This window comes from Salvelinus namaycush, unplaced genomic scaffold, assembly GCF_016432855.1.
Source record: "Salvelinus namaycush isolate Seneca unplaced genomic scaffold, SaNama_1.0 Scaffold593, whole genome shotgun sequence".
In the NCBI taxonomy this organism is placed as follows: Eukaryota; Metazoa; Chordata; class Actinopteri; order Salmoniformes; family Salmonidae; genus Salvelinus; species Salvelinus namaycush.
Genome location: NW_024061301.1, coordinates 95,655 through 114,439, shown reverse-complemented (window position 1 = coordinate 114,439; position 18,785 = coordinate 95,655). Strand labels below are relative to the sequence as shown.

Genomic DNA, 18,785 nt, shown 5'->3' with positions numbered 1-18,785 from the left:
AATATTCAAAATTATAATGGCAATTATGAATCACAAATTCACAACATTACTTGCATTTCAATGATTCATCCAGGCCCAAGACATAAAGTTGCCTGAAAGCTGTGTAACAATCATTCCATTGCTGACCCATAGGATGGTAATCACGTACATGATTGGCTTAATCTAGAATCATGGATACCTTTCATGTGAGTACACACACCATATTTTTTTTTTACATATCTCAGAAGGAAGATACCTCAATATCTGGAAGCACTGTCTCATGTACAATTGTTAATGCTATCTCTGAAATGTCTAACAAAATGTTGACTTGATCGTTTCATCAAGACCCTCTCATCACAAGTTGGAACTAGTGGTCAACATTGGGACAATGCAGCCATAAATAACATGGACCAATATTTTAATGGAGGTAAGCACTACACTTCTGATGGGTTTAAAGATTGTATTACATTATCTAAAAGTGAGAAAGTAAACCCCAGCTGTTATTCTTTTCACAGGGAAGGACAATCCCCATTATGCCATGAATGTTTCATTGCTGAACAACCATAGATATGTTTCCTCTAATTTGGCTCCCGTTCCTCAACAGTGAGCAAGACCTGCCAGCAGAGCTCACTGGAGCAGGGAGACATCCCGTCATCCTTTTGGCGCCTGACAAAGTACACTTTTTTTCTTCTAAATAACACTATAGTAACATCTTCTGCACAAAGTTACATTCCTAATAAGATTGGTGTTAAGTGAGAAAGAATCCTAAAGATGGTCCAATGGGCATGGTCTGAAGCCTCTCGTCATCTCAGTATGTTGAACCACCTGATTTCTTGCAGGCTTGAGATTCAGATCCTGCTGAACGATGTTAAGCATTCGATTAACCACATGCAGGGGACGCTGAACACCATGCAGGGGCAGTGTATTGAGTTGCAGACTGCCATGTCTAAGGTAGTGTCAGATGAGTCTCAGATACAGAAGAATAAGTCTATGATGGTATGGTGATAATGATTGAGATGGTGATTATAATAATGATGACTAGCGGTACCCCACCCTACGGGCAGTAAATCATTGGATCTGATTAATTCAATTCAATGCAATTCAATCTTTGAGGACTGCAACCATAGAAATACAATTTATTTACACTAATAATAAGCTATTGTCAACTTCCCGTCTATGCTTATCTTGCTCATTGCTCACTGTCAATTGCTCACTGTTACCCTATGTGTGCAACTATTATTGATTTCTCACAGAAAAATCATTTGGTTTCAAATGTACCTGGGGCATGTAAATAATTGTTAGGCTACTCATTTTGAATCCACCGGTGGCAACTTGTGTGACCATAAAAGTCTGTGTGCGATTGGGCACAGTAAAATTATTTGGTTACTGACCGGCCCTACATTATAGAAGGCCCTTCAAGTCGGAACTAGGAAATTCTGACATTTCTGACTCGCTAACTCGTTATGGAATGATGATTTCAAGTTTCCCACTTGTGAAGTATCAGAATCAACCAGTAGGAAGATCTACACTGATAACTTACATTCATTTTAACTCTGAGGTTCCAAGATTCCGATGGCATGTTAATGCGTCAATAATTGCCATGGTAATTTTGAATGTCCAGTCAGTGAGCATTATGGGTAATTATCCTACATACTTACATCAAATACTTTATGATAGCATCATCTCCTGTAGTAACAGTGCCATTCCAAACACAATAAATGTGAAATATAACAAAGATACAAAATATTGCTAAAGTGAAGAAAATCAGCTCAAAAATGTAGGAGGAAATGCCCCTGCAGCAGGGAGGCTTACGGTATTATAATATATTGTAGATAACATTAATATAATTTGTGTATTTACAGTATCGTACACATACAAATGAAAGTATATGCTAGGGATTGATCTACACTGAGTGAACAAAACATTAAGAACACCTTCCTATTGAGTTGCCCTCCCCCTTGGTGGTGGACCATTGTTGATACTCAGGGAAAACTGTTGAGCGGGAAAAACCCAACAGCATGGCAGTTCTTGACACAAACCGGTGCGCCTGGCACCTACTACCATACTCTGTTCAAAGGGACTTAAATCTTTGGTCTTGCTTATTCACCCTCTGAATGACACACATACACAATCCATGTCTCAATTGTCTAAAAATCAATCTTTAACCTGCCTCCTCCCCTTCATCTACACTGAGAAGAAGATTTAACAATTAACATCAATAAGGGATTATAGCTTTCACCTGATTAGTCTATGTCACGGAAAGAGAAGGTGTTCTTAATGTTTAATACACTCAGTGTATGTGTCAATGATGTTATAGATTCCAAGTGGTTGATTTTTTAGGGAATGGCTATATTCTCTATATTATACCTGCAGATCATCACAGCAGCCGAAGTTGCTGTGCAGAGGGAGGAGGTCCCCCGAGCATCAGGCCTCATCCCGTCACAGAGGGAGGGTATCCTCCAAACAGTCAGTGTCCCTGCACAGACGGAGGGTATCCTCCAAACAGCCAGTGTCCCTGCACAGAGGGAGGGGATCCTCCAAACAGCCAGTGTCCCTGTACAGAGGGAGGGGATTCTCTCAGCAGCTAGCATCACTGCACAGAGGGAGGAGATCCTCCGAGCATCAGGTCTCATCCCGTCACAGAGGGAGGGTATCCTCCAAACAGCCAGTGTCCCTGCACAGAGGGAGGGTATCCTCCAAACAGCCAGTGTCCCTGCACAGAGGGAGGGGATCCTCCAAACAGCCAGTGTCCCTGTACAGAGGGAGGGTATCCTCCAAACAGCCAGTGTCCCTGTACAGAGGGAGGGGGTTCTCCCAGCAGCTAGCATCACTGCGCAGAGGGAGGAGATCCACCGAGCATCAGGCCTCATCCCTGCACAGAGGGAGGGGATCCTCCAAACAGCCAGTGTCCCTGTACAGAGGGAGGGGATTCTCTCAGCACCTAGGATCACTGCGCAGAGGGAGGAGATCTTCCGAGCATCAGGCCTCATCCCGTCACAGAGGGAGGGGATTCTTCCAGCATCTTCTATCACTGCGCAGAAGAAGAAGATCCTCAGAGCATCAGGCCTCATCCCTGCACAAAAGGAGTTGATCCTCCTGATGGCCAGTGTCACTGCGCAGAGGAAGGGAATCGTCCCAATGGCCAGCGTCCCTGCGCACAGGGAGGGGATTGTCCCAAAGGCAAGTGTCTCTGCTGAGAGGGAGGGGATCCTCCAAACAGCCAGTGTCCCTGCACAGAGGGAGGGGGTTCTCTCAGCACCTAGCATCACTGCGCAGAGGGAGGAGATCTTCCGAGCATCAGGCCTCATCCTGTCACAGAGGGAAGGGATTCTTCCAGCATCTTCTATCACTGCACAGAAGAAGAAGATCCTCCGAGCATCAGGCCTCATCCCTGAAGAGAGGGAGGACATTCTCCTCACAGACAGTGTCCCTGCACAGAGGGAGGGGATTCTTCCAACAGCTACTGTCACTGTGCGAAAGGAGAAGATCCTCAGAGCATCAGGCCTCATCCCTGCACAGAGGGAGTTGATCCTCCTGAAGGCCAGCGTCCCTGCGCACAGGGAGTGGATCGTCCCAAAGGCTAGTGTCCCTGCAGAGAGGGAGGATATCTTCCTCACAACCAGTGTCCCTGTGAAGAATGGACACAATCATCCACAACCACCTCCCATCATCCCCATGGTGGCACCACTGTGGAAATGGGATGGTGGAGCGTGTACTCCACCTGTGGATTTCTATTCCAAGAGAAGAGGTCACTTAAACTTACCTAATTAGTAAAGAAATTACCATTGTGATAGCTGTGAGAATTAGCTGTGATAGGTTAAATGTATGGCTCATGTGAGTATATATCTGTAATACTTTCATGCATTTTCTACATAAAACAGGTTTAGCTCCATTTTACTTTGACATTTTAGTCATTTAGCAGACGCTCTTATCCAGAGCGACTTACAGTAGTGAGTGTATACATTTTCATACTCCAGTGAATCTCTCCAGGATTTCGCATGGATTTTTTTGATATTTGCGGATAAATATGCTAGATTTTGCAGCAACAATTATGACATTTTGCATAGCAATATGCAATTGTTTTGTCCAATTTGTTGCAAAAATGCGCTGACAAGGGAAAAAACTGTGTTGATGTGTGGCTTGATTGAACCATATTATGCAGTAAATGTGCGGTGATTGGTTGAAATTGCGAGCCCTCTTTTTGTACTGTGGTAATGGGTCAGTTCTATGCGATAATATTGTGATGATGTGACTATTTTATGCAGAAATAGTTTGGCGATTGGTCAAATTTGTAAGCCCTCGCATAATATGCAGGGAATTGTTGATTTTGCAACCAAAACAATGCGATCGCAGAGTCCTGGAGTAACCTCCCTGCGTGTAGGTTAAGATTGGGTTGTAACAGAGTATCAGAGCCAGACGTTTCTACCTGTCAGCTAGTAATTGTTCTGTATGGTGACATGAGCAGAGTGGCCTGACTTCTCCCACTTATTACAGATGTCCGACTTAGATATGTTGAGCATCCTGCTATGATGTCCATCACCAAGCCGGAACACTCCGAGGCCAACCCTCAGTGCCAGACTGTCAGCCGGCCGGTGGCTGAGCCTGAGACCCCTGCTGTTCACAATAACAGTGGAGGCTGGCTCAGCTGGGTCTTTGGGAGTGGAAGAGTTAATAAGAAGGAGGTGCATCTACCTGAGGACAAAGACAGATCTGTAAGGAACTGGTTCTTAACACTATATTCTATGTAGAGACAATTGAGTGGATTTTGTTTTATTTTTTTTGTGGCTTGCTTCACATTGCTAACATCTTCTTCCTCAGATTGTCTGGGATCCAACTCTGCACAGATGGGTTAACAAAACTGAGCCCAAGGCTGAGGTACACACTTAAATTCAATGAAATTAAAAACAGTGAACAACCATTGTATTTTAACTGTGATAATATTACTAACAATTTGGAAAATGTGTTGATGTTTTTTACAGAACAAGTGTGTACCACCACCTCCACCGATGGGGACATATGGATATCAGGGGAACACTGGCAGTGTCCCCAAAGGAGTGAATCCTTACTCTATGAAAGCAGGTGAATATTGCTTTAGAATACATGTGGTTTAACCAAGACTGTCAGCCGATCATAGATGTCCCTGGTGGTCTCCTGCTAACACCTTTCCAACTACCAGCAGGTCTATGGGGCAGCAGATACCCTACAATGTATTACAATGATGGGACCAACTCAAAGCCTCCAAGCCATGGGCCTGGACTGCTTCCTAGACAGCTCTCTGGCTTGCTCCCTCCTTCACACGTTGACCTCATGGCACCAATGGTTGTGCCACCTGACACTCTACCCTACTGAGGTATGGCTCTGGAAAATCCTTCCAAATTGTATCCATTCATTATTAACTGAGATTTTTCTTTAACATAGCAAGTGGCTGAAATAGCAAGGATGTTAACTATTTCTTATTTTTGTCCAACAGGCCATTTGCCCAGAGTGGATTTGCCATACATAGATTTTTTCAGCATTAAAAATCTTCAGCATAAAAAGTATTAAAAGATGATCTTTTAATTAAATCTCTCCTTTGTGTCCTCATGTTCACATTAATTTGATGTGTTCTATCATCATTTACAATGCTTATTGCTTCTGCATTGCTTTACAGACAAGTATATATTATACACATATTTTATTTTAGACATTACAAAAACATATTTTTGTGCATTTTGGATTTCCTACATTTACCTGTACAGACAAGTATATTTTATACATATATATTTTTTTAACGACATTTTTGTATGTATTCCATAGACAGAACTACATATATTGGAATCGAACGTTCGCAGAGATTGTTTTGACTGGAGTGATGCTTAGGACTTCATTAAAAAATCTATCCCGTTTTATTTTACCACTACAGTCTGTTCGTCGGACGAAACTGGAGAAAAATAACTAGTGTCGAAAGTAAACATCCACACCTCGATGGTGTCAACTCTGCTTATGTCTGCGTAATGAAAAAGATAGGGGGGGGGGGGAATCTGGTCTAGCGATCGATGACAAATTAAATGGTGCCCGTGTAACAGTTTTACTTCTGTCCCGAACCAGTGACCCTTTGCACACATATACAACAGTTACCCATCGCTCCACAAAAGCCGCGGCCCTTGCAGAGTAAGGGGAACTACTTCAAGGTCTCAGAGCGAGTGACGTCACCGATTGAAACGCTATCAGTGCACTACCCCCAAACTAGCTAGCCATTTCACACCGGTTACATCCAGCATAACCCCTCATTCAATTACGCCAGTGGCAAACAGTGAAATTTGAGGAGCAGGAACAGCTATAGCCCTCAAACTCACCTCTGGGTCTCAAAGCCAGTTCCACTGCATTTCTTCATTGTTCTCCTGTCATCGGGGACTGATCTAGACCTGGGACACAAGGTGGGTGCAAGTCATTATCAGTTAGAACAGAAAACCAGCAGGCTCGTAGGGCAGGGCAGCGTTTCCCAAACTTGGTGTGCATGTTGGTTTTTGTCCTAACACTACACAGCTGATTCACATGAACAAAGCTTGATGATTAGTTGATTATTTGAATCAGCTTTGTAGGGCTAGGGGAATAAAAAGAAAATGTGCAGCCCTTTGGAGTTCAGGTGACTGAGTGTGGGAAGCCTTTGTCATAGGGTAAAAGTTGAATACCCCTGGGCTGTAGGCTGCACACCTTGGGTCAAATATTAGATTCTGTAGCTGTGTATTTTATCAAAACAATTCTGTTCTACAATGGCTCCTTTCCTTAGCTCAGGGTAAGTAGTAGCAGGCCTAGAAGAGTCTTATTGACGCAAACATTTGAGTTGTGTTCTTCCTCCTTTTAATCAATCATAATCATTTGTCAAATGCCTTACAGGTTGTTTTGCCTGTTGTTGGCAGCTGTGGGCATACAAGCACAACAGACACCTTCTATAAGTATGCATTTTTCACCCTGCAAGTTCAAGCTATAAGCGTTTGACAATATATTTTTTTGGTTTTTAACTAACCTTTCCCATTCCAGATGACCTCAACGCTGAATGCCTTGGTAACGTTATTCGTTTGAGTGTCGCTCCTCTTTTTAAAGAGGTTGACGCTGTCTTCAGTGAGTTTGTCTCTTATGATTCTCCTTTCATAATTCATGGATTGTTGTTTGTCAACTATTGTGTTCACACCATCTCCATCCCTTCCAGATGACACACAAATCATAAACCTGACGCCTGGCCTTGCTACTCAGTGTGGATTCAGCTTTAAATTTGACCCCATGGGGAATGCCATGTTTTTTGCTTCTCTTCAAAACTGCTTTTCCCAAAACATGGTAACCCTAAGCACTGTAGTGTTTGCTTGAACTTCAAATGGACAGTTTGCCTTTCAGTGTCACTGCATTTGCAACCCATAATGTAGCAACGTCACTTTATTTAACCTTTGACATGGAGTCATGCTGAGACCAGGCTCTTTAACAGATGAGCCCTGTATACACAAAGATACAAGTCAATATTTGCATCACTAGATGACAAATGTAATCATTGAAAACAAATGCATTCTTCAGTAAAAAGGTCCTCAATAAGCCTGAGTTGCAGTAGAGGTGCTAATTCATACAATTTTAGAGCATGGAGGTTATTAGAAGTACGGTGCCAGAAACATTTAAGCAGTTTTACCACCCCTGGGTCTGCTATCTCTTACCTCTAAGTTAACGATGACGTAAGGTACAGCAGAAGTTTATGGAGGGCTTTCAGAGGGCCAGCCAACTTTCTGATACAGACTGCAGTGATGTGTACTACTGAGCACTTCTCCTGTAGTGTGGCTTCAATACAGTGGCAGCTGCATTCATATAGTCAATTTTGCCACAGTCTATAACTTGCATGAACGTCAACTGAATTATTTGTTTTCTGCTATATAATGAAAGGCTTTTTTAATACCTTTTTTTCCCCTTCCCCCTTCATTTTAGGATGATAAGATGTTCAGCTTGGTCATGCAGTTCAGGCTGCCAGGAAACCACATGACTGAAGACCCTGTGTATAGAGTGGGCAAAACCTGTAGCTACACCCCCTGGACCTCCCGAGAGATTCTGTGCGACCGCAACTACATGGAGGCAAGTGAGCAGAGCATGCCCCAAAGGACATGTTTACAGTCGAGCTTGTCGTACTGCCTGTATAAATGATCTGTCTAGAGCTACAACTGTCCAGTGTTTCATTTCTTCTGCTTCTGTGACACAACGTAGAGGTTCTTGACTCTCTCTCAATTCAATACTCCTTCATTTAAGGAGGCGAGTGGACAGATTGAGAACTGGCCCTTGATTTCGTATTGTATGGGAGGGAGAAAATGCATAGGGAATAATGGCCTTTCTTCTCTAGGTGTCGGTCAGAAGGACTCTTCCAGACATCCAAACCGTCCCTGAACAGCCCACTGGAGGCCCGAAAGCAAGGAGCGGCAACTTCCGGAGAGGAGCTGAGGTAGCCATATTTCAGTTTCTGTAATTTCACTACAGGGTGGCGCTAAACAAAATGTGCATTTGTTGACAATTTGTTTAATTCCTGTTTCCATTTCCTGAGACAGGCTGTTGCTTCAGGATACAAAATGACAGCAGTCGTCTTTAGTCCTAGCAAGAAGGTCATGAATGTGGATGAGGTCCAAAGAAAGGGCTATGCAATAGCCAACACTCCCACACGGCTGGTGTTAAGAAGCCCTAATAATGCAGAGGAGACATACCTCCAGAATGTAAGCTGACTTTCTCCACTTCCTCCATGAACTGGGTCATGTTCAGTAGAGCAAACATTTGGAAACGGTGGCCCTACCTGAACTCTGCAACATATTGTTAATACGGTGTGCCCTACTGAACACGGCCCTGGTGTGGTTGCCCCCTGAACAGGTAGCTGGGGTTCCGATGCGGGTGCTCTCAACCTCAACCTTCTTTGAGCAGAAGTGGCTGGTTACTCGAGTAGATGCTACGGCTGTTTGTCCAACACCAGGTTGAGTGTGAAATAATGGACAAACTTGGCAAATTAAGATCTTATAAACCCAGTTCTTAATTGGCTCCAGACAAGACTTTGATTTGTGTTATGTAGTGTTCAGTTGGGAAAATGTTTTGGGATGAACTTTTTCCAAATAATGGCACATTTGTTTTCAGTTGCAAAATGTTCTGTTATGATGTGCACTTGGCTTCTTGTTTCACTGCAGGGGCAGTGGCCTTTACTCCAGAAGTGATCACCTGGTACATGCCGAAGCACATAGACCCACTTTTCTCCTCTGCTGCCTTCACCATGTTGGAGGTGTACATGGGAATTGACGCTAAGAGGCTGGACACTGAGGAAATGGCTGCCAGAAACTACTCGGTTTTAGTCACAGAGGCTCATATTATTGTTGAAATTCCGGTGGGGGCGGTTGGCGGCTATTTCAAGGTCAGCGTTGGAAGAGTAAAATGTTCCTGTTTAATTTGTAAATCAAATCTTATTTGTAGAGCCCTTTTTACTGCAGCAGTTGTCAGTGCTTTGCAGTAACCCTTTGCCATCTCTCATGGGTAAACTCCTAGAAATGTTGTCTTGTGTAAAATGTTTCTTATTGAGCAATTGTCTGCTTAATCAGGCTAATATACAATGGATTGGTGGGTGTGTATACAGCCTGACACATTGGATTGCAAAATCGTGTGAATGTTGCATAAAATGACACTTAAACATACTCTACCGCTTGTCTTTGCAGTTTGTCCTTCAGCCGCTTGAAATTTGAGACCAAATATCCACACTAAAGTATTGTTTACCTGACTTTTTAGGGAGCCGGTAGCTTTGCCACTCAACTGAATGCAAGCAACGTTCGCTTACTGTTTACATATTGTGCAAGTGTTTACTTTGCGTGTCGGTTGCTTTGAAAATACACACCGCCGGAAATGCAAGTTGACAACCATATGCCTACCAGTTCTCTAAAGTCGGGTAAGCCGATATTTTGTCTTAAATTACGAGCGGCTGAAGGACAAACCACACAGATAACCGGTAGAGTAACATTCTGGCTTGTAAGGAACATTTAGCTGTTTTTGCACTCCACTTGTGTATTACAGCCTGAATGATTCACTCGTCTCCCTTTACAGAGCCATATTCAGGATGACCAGTACTTTGTCACTTACACCATTGAGCCCATGCTTGAGTTGCTGTGGATCGAGGAGGTCGCACACGAGGACACCAGCTACAAAGTCCTCTTCCCTATCACAACACCTCCGATGGCCAGGCCTCCACAAGTTCGCAACTGTGAGTCTGGTTTAGTTAAATAGTGCCTATGGTAATTTGGGATGCCTGGGTTGTTCATTAGGCACAAAACAGAAGAAAATGTACTGAAACGGGGAGGCAATAACAAATGTCCATTTTCGACTTCCATTGTACCGCATTTCAAAATGTTTTTTTTGTTTGCCAATGAACAGACACGCCCTTAGACACAGTTCCTGAGCAGGCAGTGTTTGTGCTTGAGTTGGGGACCTTCAACCTTGATGTGGAGCTGCTGAACATCACCTTTCCCACCATGGTGCTAACTGTTGCAGAGTGCAACGCCAGAGGCTTCAATGTTCAGGAGCAGAGATCCCTGGACAACACCTTGAAGAGCTTCAGGATGGAGGTGCCCTTCTCAGACCCGGTGGTCTTTAAGGAGGTGTGTTTCTGTTAAATGCAAGGCCACACGCAGTGATTTGTACATGCCCTAATAAGTGGGCCACCAACAAAATATAAATAATGGCGCAAATGTACTTTGTATCCCTCATTTACTCAAGTGTTCCCATTATTTTGGCAGTTGTATGCATTCACTTGCCAATAGTGCTTGATTTACATTTACATTTAAGTCATTTAGCAGACGCTCTTATCCAGAGCGACTTACAAATTAGAGGAATGAGGGCAACATTACTTTAAGTATATAGTTTGTTTTAATAGTCCCCATATGTACTTAGTTGTCACTTGATGTTGAATAGAGTTCTGTTACAACAATAATGCTATCAATTGACCAATGCGTTTAACTTCACTACAGAGAAGGGCGGAACAAGGCGTCACAACCTTCACTCTTCAGCTGATCTACGGCCTGGTCGTCTTTCCAGAGTACGCTCCTTTCTCTCACTCTGCCGTTGTGGACGCTGTACTGCTGGACATTGGTATGTCTCTGGACTACGCCAAACTACTGTTGAATGGCTTCCTCTCGTTAATGATTGCAGTGAAAGCCCAACTAGCCATACTGTAGGTTTTACCTATGCGGTCTCTCTACAAAGAAAATGTTAAGCTTTAGAGTATTTGGACCCAGTGTCCTGTTCCTGATTTGCCAGGATCATGTTTATTCAGTCCCAACGTAGCAAAACATTTTGCAACTGAAAACGAGGTTTTCTCCTTGGACAAGTTCAAGTAGTACCTTCCTGTTTTTTGTGCTTAATGAACACAACCCTGTTTGTCCTTGTAGTGCCACCCTCAGTCACTGGCAACTGTGATCAGGAGAACTTTCACATCACTGTGGACTACAGGAACCAAGATCCCTTTTTCGTGGTCTTGGTTGGCAAGCGGCTGCTTAACCATGAGCTTGCTCAACAGTATTTAACAGAGGGCGACGCAGACTTCACCATCACGTTGCCCTTCTCTTCGCCGGACGCAGTGTTTGAGGTACGATGCTCTCCCAAAACATGTTAACCTAAATTGCTGCAGCTAGCCTCGCTTTCCTTACTCTGTATACATGCATACAATATTGGACTAATGAACTCTCCCATTGGTTCCCAGTCGGTTCACCCGTCCTCTGTCAGGAGCAGACTGGATGTGGCTCTGTTGAATCCTTACAACAACATGACCATCAAATACTTTTCCCTGGCTTGCAGCTTCCTCAAAACGCTGACTGGTTGGTTCTCAAACAATTACTTCCGATAAATAGTCGTTTGACATGTTTACCTAACCTGGGTTCCTTGCAAATACTGTGAGTCTAATAGTAGTGCCAGATGGGCATGGTTTGCACTTTTGGTGCTATTCCATTGGTTCTACTGTGCTCAATGAAGTGTAACAAATACAGAACCCAGGTCTGATGGCTACCTGTCTTTTGCTTCCCCACCCCCAAGAGTGTTTCTCTAACGGAACGATGACTGCGCTGGCGGTCAAGGTGGAGTCTGCTCCCAGTCTGAACCCCGGTCAGCTGACCCTGAGCGACCCCGCCTGTGGTCCCACCTACAGCGACGATCGCTTCGCCTACTTCCACTTCACTGTCAACTCCTGTGGCACCACCAGGAAGGTAAAATGACTATTACCCTGAGGTGATGGGTACTGTGTATTTACGGACTGTTTGCTTCTGCAGGCTGTAATAAGTCAATTCCCCTCTACTACATAGTTTATCAACAATGTCATGCTGTATGAGAACGAAATCTCCTTGCCAGATGAACTTGAGGTGAAGCTGAATGGCACGACGTCTTCAGAGGAGGAATATCAGTAAGTGCATTACGCATCACAATTGTAGCTGTTAGATTTTATAGGTTTTTTCTTCACCAATTGCTCAAAACTTTAACTTTGTATACAGGGAAAATGTGCCTCTACTACCAGTGTGTCCACTCCACTGCTTGAAGTTTCCTCTATTGAAGTTGCCTACATCCCTCTTTTTAGGTTAAAGGTTTCCTGCTACTATGTGGTCAACATCACTCGCACATTGGCCTTCCTCACCAGGCCGCGTGACAACGAGCTTTTTGCCGAGACTGGGACGGGTCGACTAATGGTCAGAATGAGACTCGCTCAGGGTAAGCGTGCACAAATTCAGAATTTCAACTTGGCCTCTAAATTCTAATCACTCCTGATGATCTGGAAATGGAATATAGAATCTTGGAAGGTGTCCTTTACAAAACCATTCCCAAAAATGTAAGCCTTATGATATATTACTCTTGTGTTCTGAGATCTACAGGTGTGGCTATGGAGTAACGGTGAGGAGCTGATTTGGGAATTTGTCAGAAGCCTCTGATGGGGGAGGGGGGGGTTTCATCGGGGCACAACAGGATATGATAAACGTGTGTTTCTTAATGGACAAGTTGAGATGGTACCTCGCTGTTTTGTGCCCACCGGTTGTCTCGTTCTGTGTTCCAGACGCCTCGTATAACACGTTCCACCAGGAGGAGGACTATCCAGTGGTGAGGTACCTGAGACAGCCTCTGCACTTTGAGGTGGAGCTGACCAGGTCCTCTGACCCCAAGGTAGCGCTGGTGCTTGACCACTGCTGGGCCACCCTCAACGAGGACCGTGACTCCCGACCCCGGTGGAATCTCATCATTAATGGGTAACTTGTTGTTTTTGGGCCTAAACAAGTGTTATTCCACAGGTGTGGTTCCTGAGTAATTAGCAACCTATCATGCTTGGCTGGCCATCTACTTTGACTACCGTGGCTATGCCCCCATCCATAGGTCATGAGTGGTCACAATGGTTTGAGCTTAAAAACGATGTGAGCCTTATGCGGTCTGTCAGCAGATCTCCACCCAAATGAACACTTATGGGAGATTCTGGCGCGTAGCATCACATGTTTGTTATCACTGAGTGGTCCCTGCAGCGTAGCATTGGAACAGAACGTATGATGCAAACAAACGACTCTAAACCGCGTTGTCTGAAAAGCATCTAAACAATGTTTAGTACTGATGAGAAGTAAAGGTCTTCACAACTTTATTCCACCTTTGCTTGTAAAATATATAAATGTTAATGCTATCATCTAGTCTAAATAACAGCTAGACTTGTTTTATAATGTGCTCACCAGTGATGTGGTACAAGGGAGCCATGTAAATCTAGTTTGGAAAATATGGCAGCCATGTTTATCAAGCAAAAACTCCCTAATTCCATTCACTGCTTCCATTGCCTGAGATCTTAACTTAGTTTGGCCACTTCAGCGTGTGACAAATCTTTGTACTTGTTACAGCGTACACATGACAAGTAGTTTACAATTAACAAATCAAAAAGCCAATTGTCACCTCCCCAAATACAAGCCTAGCTTAACCGTAGCACGAAAGCTAAACAGTTGCAAGATATAGATCAATCCATTAAGTCCTCGGGAAGGTATTGTGGCGAGGATGATGCAGGAAATATTACTTAGATGGGGGATTTATCAACAATAAATGGAGGGGCAGACAGTTTTTCTAAGCTAAATACCCCTGAGGTACCATAGTTTACACTCTGATGCCGTGTTCAAATCAACTAACGGCTTGGAAGTCTTTGTCTTGAATGCACTGAAGTCTATGGGGGTACTCCGAGATCCCAGGTGTCTTAAACACCATACGTCAGTTGAGTCTGACAGACCCTTACGTGATAACCCGACTGCATTGTATGGCGTTAGCTCATATTCGGTACCACCTTCAAAAGTGTTTTACACACGTGTCCATTACAATCTAGGCAAGAATCAGAATGCATGAATAAAACGCTAAGTACATTATACTTACGGTATGCTACAGTAGAAACGTTACACAGAAAATAAGGCACTTTGATAGGAATGCACGCATGTCCAGTTATTTGTAAGGAAGGCAATGTGGGCACCAGGCAATAAATGTGCCAGGGGGAAAGTTTGTGCAAGGCCTGTTCTGACTAGGTGTGCAAATGTCTGTATGCTTGAAGGAAAGTTTGTCTGGCTCATTCAAATTCTCAAAAGAAATTGTCTGCAACAGTGAAATGGGCTACTTTTGTGAATGAATGAGGCAAACTTAGAAGTTGAAACGGCCTATAGAAAATTAGCAGGTAGTGTGCCTTGGTTTGAGGTCAGCGCGGGTTAACTGTCCACATTTTGGAACGGTGAGTGCATTCTGACATCACGCGCATAACAAACTCCCGCTGGGGTGACTGTTGAAGATATTTGGAACTCGCGTGTGGAAAGGTTAAGACACTATGTTGGTGTTACCTACACCTTTTTACTCAATGTTATACTTTTGGTTTGCTCCAGTTCAGTGTTGTGCCGAACTGCTGGGCAGTCGAATGGAAATCGAGAGCGGCTGGCAAGCTAGGCTTGCCTTTCCGATTGGTTTCATACAACTGCTCTTAACACTGACTGAATACTTGTTGAATTCAGGCACAAGTGACCTCTTGTGTTTAAAACGGTTATGCGCTTAACATAAAGGATGGTTCACATGCCTGTGCAGCATGGAAGTTGATGTTTAAAACTGAATAGGATCAGTGGACAGGATCCCTAGAAGTTGATGCCACTTTCAATGGAATTTCCTGTCCTAGAGGAATGCGCTAATTGGGAGTTGCTAAACATGAACAAATACCACGGTCAAGTGTAGCAGCATCTTGCTAACCTTATTTAGCTAGCTAATGTTCATATTTAAAAAAATGTCACACAGCTGGGTTTGTCATAAGCATTGATTGGGCACTTTGCCACAGATGGACACCGCTGGCCTAATTTTTAACTTTGCCATCTTCTCAAGAATTTAAATTGGGTAACTATTGAAAGATGACTTATTTTTCCTACATTGTAATGGACACTGCAACCTTTGGTAGATGGGCTACAATGACTTTGCCCTGATTATGCACGCTGCAAATGACACTTTATTTTGCGGGTGTCTTTTCAGTATCTGGATACATGTTACACCAAGCAGTGGAGTGAAGCAACTTTATTGGTCAAAACCATTTATTGGGGGATCGGGTTTGCCAAATGCTATCAAATCACGCAATTTTACCATTTTTATGAAATGGTGGCAAAACCCCATTTGGCACCCCCTATTTTAATTTGCTCCGGCGGCCATGTGGACACAAGGCTCATCTGTCACGGGAGTAACTTTGCAGCAGTTTATTAAATCAAATGTCATCCTGGTGGGGGTGGTAGCAGTTTGAAAAAACAGGCTGAAAATGTTTTGTAGATCATAGGAAAAGACACCACATTCACATGGCTGTGCACGAAATGGGCAGTTCAGATTTGTCACTTCAGCTGCTTAAATCGTTGTGCAAAATCCTGAGAAAGCTCTGGCCGTCGTCTGCCAGCTCAAGTGGATTTGTACTGGTGTGGGCGTTTGTCTCTTAATGTAACGTCTTCAGATTTCACAAATCCCTTTTTGCTAATATCTGTCAGTTAAACAGTAAATGATAAACCTCCCAAAGATGCAAATGACAAAAGTAGGCCTAAACTGTCAATGCGTAGGTTACTTTATATAGTAGAGCTGCTCCCTTCACAGAAGTCCTCCACGTGTGAATCTGATGCCATGGGTGTAGAATAAAAAATTTTGGACCAATTTTTCCGACAGCGGAAGAATTGCTCTGGCGCATTGCATGAAATTCTTAATTAAAATGAATTACTTATTTTGAAAAATATGATTGCGTTTTTGATGATACCGACTGTCTATTCGGCAACTTTGGTTAAACCACGGTCAATTGATCAATATTCAGGTCGCCTGTAGTCTGACCATTCTGGATCATTTAGAACTTTAAGAACCATTTAGAGGGACGTCTCACCACATGAGAATGCATTCATGTCAATGTAATTGAATATACATGTTGGACATACGACGTAGACATTTGACATCCGTCATTTAACTAGTTATAAAAGCCTTTGCAGTAGACAGTGATATTGTTGATGAGAAATGCTATGGCATTGCTAGTATGACCCTCGACAAATTAAATGCATTTTTTTTCAAATAAGCAGCCCAATTTCTGTTTTTTTTAAATAAAAAATTTACTAAATCAGATTTTTCCAGGTCTGATGGGCCAAAAGATCAGAAATTAAAACCAACAAACTACTGTCGTGACGTGACCTTGAATTATCTGAGGACTGTTTAATTGTTACCCGACTCTAAATGAATCGTGTTAGGATTTGGGGTGCCGAGGAAACGGTTTTAAAGATACCGTCTCCCGACTTGAACTCTAGACGGTAGAAATCTATTACATTGCTAAAGTCAACTTATTAACCATTACATCGTATCCTCCTCGCAGCTGCAAGAACCCCAGCCTTATGATTCAGTACTATACAAATTGGTTTAATTTATTTACTAGCTAAACACACAGGTCCGTAGCGGACTGACACAATATGACGGCTTGTTACGATGTCTCCCCCACCCATGGTTCCATAAGGGACACTTATCGTTGTTACATTTTTGCATGAATGTATTTATGTGGGATGCCGCCGTGGAAAGGTAGGTGGTTGGGTCTTCTCTCTGATTGGCTCCCTGAGGTCACAATGTCGTTAGTTGTCCGTGGCTCCAATGACTAGTCTTGAACGGAACTTCAGGATGGATTTTCCTTTCACTCATTCTGGAAGATGGGCTAATCAACCCTGTCGCTGATTCCTCAGTGGGTGATGAGAGTAGGATGGTTTGGATATAGTAGCAGAATGGTCCCACTGAAGTTAGCTTTTCTAGGTACTTGGCTCCAAACAGCTAATCGGCTGTACCAGTGACTGTCTGTCTGAGGGGTGTTTATTCTCCCTCGTGTTGGTATTCAGGTTTCGGACCACTTTGGACATGAGCTGCAGCTCGCCGTCCTTAGGAAGGTGCGTTTAGGAAAGTTCCAACCATTTCAAACGTGTAGCTAGCGACTCACGGTTTTCTGGTCTAATGTTAATTTCAGTTACCAATCCTTTTATGCACTCTGGCCGCCGGGGACGGTTCTGACACACTCTCTGATGTCACTCGTGGCATGGCTACTTACTATGCACATTTTCTAGGAGTTTCTCTAATACGTTCAAAAGTGAATACTGGAACAATATTTCTAACATAAGACTGGTCAGATAGAAAAAGAATGTCATGTTGATTCTTATTTTGTGATTTTTAAAAAGGAAATACTGGAACTAGAAAAGTGCTCACACTACAGGTAGGAAGTCTCGAGCCTTTACATTGTATATGAAATATGTTGGGTTTTTCAAGACCGAGGTGAATTTAGGAGGGGTAAGAGTTGATGGGGAAAAGCCTGGTAAAAGACATTCCTTTAGTTCATACTGGAGGGGGAGAAGGAACCCACTTCTCCTGTCATTTACAACACGGTGTGAATTGATCTGATCCTCACAGTACAGTCATGACACCACCATAAGACTTCGTACACAAGGCGGTTGGGGTTTACAGTGTTTTCTTGTTCCTAACTTAGTCCCTCTCTACACTGGCAGTTGTGATAACCCGGAGGATCCGTACCGTGTAGTCTTCCACCCGGTGGTAGCTGACGCCAGGGTCCACTTCCCCCCTCACGTCAAACGCTTTGAGGTCTATATGTTTTCCTTCGTCGAGGATGCGGTTGAGCCGAGTGGCCAGGTAACAAAGTTCACCCAACAATCTTTATAGGTTAATTTTGTGAGTGGCAATCATCCCTTTTTTTAAATGTATCTGACACCATCAAATCTTTGATTCCTAGGTCTTTGTCCATTGTGATGTGGTCATCTGTGACGCCAGTAGTCCCTCTGGCGGCCCCTGTAGTGGACAATGTGTGAATCGGGACAACCCGAAAAGAGGTAGGTCTTGTTTTATGCTTTTCAGACTCTGTCAGACCATAACTGAACTAATAGGTTCTCTCTCTCAACAGGTCAACGACATGTCAAAGACCTCTTTGAGGAGCGTCATTTCTATGTTTCTTCTGGATACATTCTTTGGGTGTAATGTCTTGTTCTAACATGTCAAATAAAGTGTTCTATATAACAATTACGTTTGCTTTACTTGCGTGGCAACATCCTAACCGTTGGAGCTACCTTAATTGTATCTGATTTGCGTATAACACCAAGGCGCATGTACTTTAGTGGATGTAGTAGGCTTGTCATCTGACGTGTATCAATCAACCCTTTTGTAAGCATGGAACTCTGAACCATCCACACCAATTTCCTGTCTAGGACGAACAATGGGTGTCAAAACAAAAGCTTTCCAATGTCCAGTAGGAAGAACTGACTCGA

At 43.4% G+C, this 18,785-nt stretch overlaps 1 protein-coding gene and 1 long non-coding RNA gene across 3 annotated transcripts; both read left to right on the top strand.

The window, feature by feature from the left end:
• The first annotated feature begins 3,705 nt into the window (after positions 1–3,705).
• Positions 3,706–5,229, top strand: LOC120041954. Its single transcript, XR_005475994.1, has 4 exons — positions 3,706–3,727; positions 4,798–4,854; positions 4,959–5,058; positions 5,156–5,229. It is a non-coding gene; the product is annotated as an uncharacterized LOC120041954 (long non-coding RNA).
• A 2,909-nt stretch (positions 5,230–8,138) lies between these two features.
• On the top strand, positions 8,139–18,540 carry LOC120041959. Of its 2 annotated transcripts, XM_038986833.1 has the most exons (16): positions 8,152–8,428; positions 8,532–8,693; positions 8,845–8,944; positions 9,153–9,373; positions 10,054–10,210; positions 10,381–10,604; positions 10,974–11,094; positions 11,394–11,590; positions 11,705–11,819; positions 12,034–12,203; positions 12,300–12,397; positions 12,569–12,699; positions 13,040–13,229; positions 18,015–18,156; positions 18,257–18,353; positions 18,425–18,540. In XM_038986833.1, exons 2-16 carry the CDS (start codon positions 8,553–8,555, stop codon positions 18,496–18,498), a joined length of 2,178 nt encoding a protein of 725 aa, XP_038842761.1. In that variant the 5' UTR covers positions 8,152–8,428; positions 8,532–8,552; the 3' UTR covers positions 18,499–18,540. The 2 variants fall into 2 exon arrangements, with proteins under 2 accessions (XP_038842762.1, XP_038842761.1); XM_038986834.1 differs by lacking the exons at positions 18,257–18,353; positions 18,425–18,540 and having other exon boundaries at positions 8,139–8,428; positions 17,996–18,106.
• Positions 18,541–18,785: the final 245 nt, after the last annotated feature.

Bases quoted from the DNA above. Each gene is read 5' to 3' on its own strand.
- LOC120041959 (XM_038986833.1), top strand. From the start codon at position 8,553: ATGACAGCAGTCGTCTTTAGTCCTAGCAAGAAGGTCATGAATGTGGAT. The intron at 9,374-10,053 runs GTCAGCGTTGGA...CTCCCTTTACAG, and splicing joins CGGTTGGCGGCTATTTCAAG to AGCCATATTCAGGATGACCA. The intron at 10,605-10,973 runs GTGTGTTTCTGT...ACTTCACTACAG, and splicing joins ACCCGGTGGTCTTTAAGGAG to AGAAGGGCGGAACAAGGCGT.